At 53.2% G+C, this 3,795-nt stretch overlaps 1 protein-coding gene across 1 annotated transcript in view; it reads right to left on the bottom strand.

The window, feature by feature from the left end:
- The window catches only part of RPL3L (ribosomal protein L3 like), a 12,999-nt gene extending 10,785 nt beyond the window's left edge, over positions 1–2,214 (bottom strand). The window contains exons 1-2 of the mRNA XM_006763915.2: positions 2,116–2,214; positions 1,436–1,628 (exon numbers count right to left, since the gene is read on the bottom strand). Coding sequence (XP_006763978.1) covers positions 1,436–1,628; positions 2,116–2,118 — 196 coding nt within the window. The 5' untranslated portion in view covers positions 2,119–2,214. The remainder of the gene's footprint in view (positions 1–1,435; positions 1,629–2,115) is intronic.
- Positions 2,215–3,795: the final 1,581 nt, after the last annotated feature.

Here is a 3,795-nt window from a genome sequence, read left to right as displayed (position 1 = left end):
GCGGCTCTCCCTCTCTGCCTGGGCACAGAGCAGCTGCTGGTCAGGGCCCCACAGGTGGCCCATGCGAGCTCTGACACTGAGATCTCAGGCAAGGCCTGACCTGATCCTTGCCTCAGTTTCCCCCCAAGACCATCTGGGAGTTGGCTAGAAGAGCAACAGCCATGGCAGCATCCCCCAAAGGGCGGGGTTAGGCCTCCTTTAATGGGGCACAAATGCCCATTTTTTTATTTTTATAGTTAAAATGTATGTTGATGAGTTCTAGGTAAAAACCTATAAATTGTCGGAACCCATGATTTTATAGATGTTATGGCTGAGGATATTACAAAGTAAAAGAAGTTCTTTGTTTTAAAAATATATTGGGAGTCCTGGCCGGTGTGGCTCAGTTGGTTGAGTGCATCGTCCCATACACCAAAAGTTCGCCGGTTTAATTCCCAGGCAGGGCACATGCCCGGGTTATGGTCTAAATCCTCAGGATGGGCCATGCAGGAGGCATTCTATCAATATTTCTCACACCAAGTTTCTCTCTCTCCCTCTCCCTTCTCTCTCTAAAATCAATAGAAATATTTTTATTTAAAACACACACACACATTTAGGAGAGCCATGGCTGATGTGGCTCAGTTGGTTGAGCACTGTCCTGTACACCAGAAGATGGCAGGTTCAATTCCTGATCAGAGCATACACCCAGATTGTGGGTTCAATCCCCAGGTGGGCATGTGTGGGAGGCAACTGATCGATGTTTCTATCTCACATCAGTTTCTTTCCCTCTCTCTTTCAATCAATAATTTTTTAAAAAGGTCTAAAAGATATATATGTATTAGGAGAGATGAAAAACAGGTGAGTGATTTGCCAAAAGGTTGGGGGAGGGAGTGGCTGTGGCTATAAAAGGGCACCAGGGGGACCCATGTGGGGTGGAATATTCCGAGGTGGTGGGTACACACATGTACACATGACAGAGCTGTATAGAACCAAATACACATGTGCACACGCAAACACAACTGGGGAAACATGGGTCACAAGCATCCTGCTGTGACATATAGCATTCGCTTTACAAGAGGTTTCCATCGGGGAGACTAGGTGAGGGTACCTAGCATTTCTCTGTGTTGTTTCTTACAACCACATGTGAATTTTAATGACCCCAAAACAATAAATATAACTGGGGGCCTGCCTTTGACTCCTAGCTCCTCCACTTACTAACGGGGCCACTGGCAAGTTTTATAACCGCTCCATTTCCTCATCTGTGAACCGGGGGCAGTGACAGGACCCACCTCGAGGCACTGCCTTTCCCACGGGCAGGGCCTTGCCTTTTCTGGAGTCACTTCCCCTTTTGAAGTCCAACCCTGATCTCTAGCATTGGGAAGTTCTTCCAGATCCTCGGGCAGTCAGAGGGACTCTGTCCAAATCCCCCCGCCCTGTGGACCCCTCTGCGGCCACTCACTGAGCCCCGGCCGGTGCACCTCTCGCAGGGTGTGTGTCATGCCGGCCTTGTAACCCAGGAAAGCTGTGAGGTGCACGGGCCGGCTGGGGTCATCCCGAGGCCATGTCTTCACCTTGCCCCGGTGCCGGCGGCTCCTCTTGTGGGGCAGGAAGCCCAGGTGTCCGTGCCGAGGGGCAGAGAACTTCCGGTGGGACTGAGGACAAGAGAAGGTGGAGGTCGGAGCTGGGGTCACTCTGGTGAAAATTGTTGGATGGTCCCAGAGCCCAACCCAGAGAAAGGAGCTAGAGACCCGAGAGAGACGCTCGGTGGTCTTCCGTGCCTCCATCTGTCTGCAGTAAAGGAGGGGAAGGTGCGCCCAGGGCCAGTGTCTTATGAATGGGGTCAGCAACAAGTCCTCCTCACACACAGGTTTCCTGCCTCAGTGGGCTCAGCATGGCTGGGTCCAGGCTGGGGAGGCCCACATTGTGGCTAAGGCTACAGAGACAAGGGGCTGCTGCCATCCGCCCGTCTTCTTGCCTGTGCTAGGCCTGGCCGTCCAAGTTCTGGCCCCTGCGGTCCCCTCCGATCCCCTACTCCTGTTTAGGCCCCAGGACTATCCCAGCTGGGGGAGACTCCAAAAGCCCACCTGCCCCTCCCCAGGAAGCCGGCTTGCTCCAGCTCCAGCCCCCCAGCCCACTGACCATGGCCGCGGATCCCTGCAGGTCAGGGACGAAAGGGGCCTCCCTGTCGGGTGCTGGAGGTCGAGTGACAGGGCCAGGACACACAACAGCCAGATCCCAGATTTAGCCCCTGGCAGGAGAGCTTGGTCATCTCCCGTGGCGGGTGTGAGCTCTAGTGCCAGGAGCGGGCTTGGCCTGGGCGGGGCGATGGGAGGACATCAAATGGGCATGGCGACACTTGGAGCCAAGGCTGGCACTCCTCTCCTCAGAGGCCCTGGGCATGGGCCTTTGCTTTCTTTCTTGTGAGACTTGCTCCCAGGAACAGCTTGGCCTGGTGGGAGGCAGAGAAAATCTCCCGGGGGCTTCTCTAGGGCAGTTGCTGGGATGAGGGTCTGAGTTCAGTTTGCTGGCATTGAGGCATCCTGCCCTGAGTACTGTGAGCCTGAGCTGCAGGGAGATGGGGAGGACTGACTCTGTGCCCAAAGGATCCCTGGGGCCCTGATTCAATACCAGGATCCCTTGACGGTAATAGCTGTAAGCCAAGAACATTTAGATACTTTTATGGGCTGAAGTTTCTCATGAAAGGGGTATTGAAAGCTCTTATTTTTTATCCAAATTCTACGGTTATAAAGTTCTGTAGCTGCAGAACCAGAGTTTTATTGGCCTAAGATCTTTCTGAGGGTCTGGGATTTTGCATCCGTTTGTGCTAAGATCCTGTGCTACTGAAATATCACAACTCTTTGTTTTTGTTGGTTTCTAATTACAATGCTACTTTTTGTTGTTAATCCTCACCAGAGGATATTTTTCCCATTGGTTTTTAGAGAGAGTGGAAGGGAGGGGGAGAGAGAGAGAGAAACATTGATGTGAGAGGGTACACATGGGTTGGCTGCCTCCCACACCCAAGGATAGGAACCTGCAACCTTGACGGGAATCGAACCTGTGACCCTTTAGTCGGTGGGCCGACGCTCTAACCACTGAGCTAAACCAGGTAGGGCACAAAGCTACTTTTAATACTTTGGGCTGAGCCCCAAGGGAATAAAATCACAGGGAAGGGGTGACCCCTTCCACTGAGGGAATGAAGCATAGAAGAAACTGCTGCAGACTCAGGGCAGAGGGAACGCCATTGGTGCTGGAGCGCTATAGGGAGTTTGGGCGTGGTGGGACTGGCTCCAGGCACACAGGCCGAGGGCAGGAGGGCTGGACACAGAGCCACAAGCTACTTGGGTTCCTCCCTCTCATTTACCTTTTTCTGCCTCTGCTGCATGATCTGTGAGTCCCTCTGCTCCCAGCAGCAGCAGATGGTCCTCATCTCAGCACTGTCAGGTCATCATGGCAAAGGCAGAGGTTCCCTCGTTCCCTCTGATGTTGCGGGCCAATGTTATGATTCTTTGGGTCTGACAGTGTGTGATTCCAAGAGCTCATGATTTGAAGAGGTGGCATTTCTGTGATTTCAGATTCTGTGTGTCCGTAGAGTTGATGGCTCTGTGACTCTGGGCCCAGCCTTTGGACAGGAAATTGCTGGGGTCTAACCCCAGCAGGTCCAGGGGTTCCCAAAGGTGTAGACGGAGTCGGCAAAGAAGGAATGACACGGCCAAAACCGGTTTGGCTCAGTGGATAGAGCGTCGGCCTGCAGACTGAAAGGTCCCGGGTTCAATTCCGGTCAAGGGCATGTACCTGGGTTGCGGGCACATCCCCAGTGGG

This window comes from Myotis davidii, unplaced genomic scaffold (assembly GCF_000327345.1).
Source record: "Myotis davidii unplaced genomic scaffold, ASM32734v1 scaffold599, whole genome shotgun sequence".
Taxonomy (NCBI): domain Eukaryota; kingdom Metazoa; phylum Chordata; class Mammalia; order Chiroptera; family Vespertilionidae; genus Myotis; species Myotis davidii.
The sequence above is the reverse complement of the archived record's forward strand: the minus strand, read 5'-3'. Positions and strand labels throughout refer to the sequence as shown.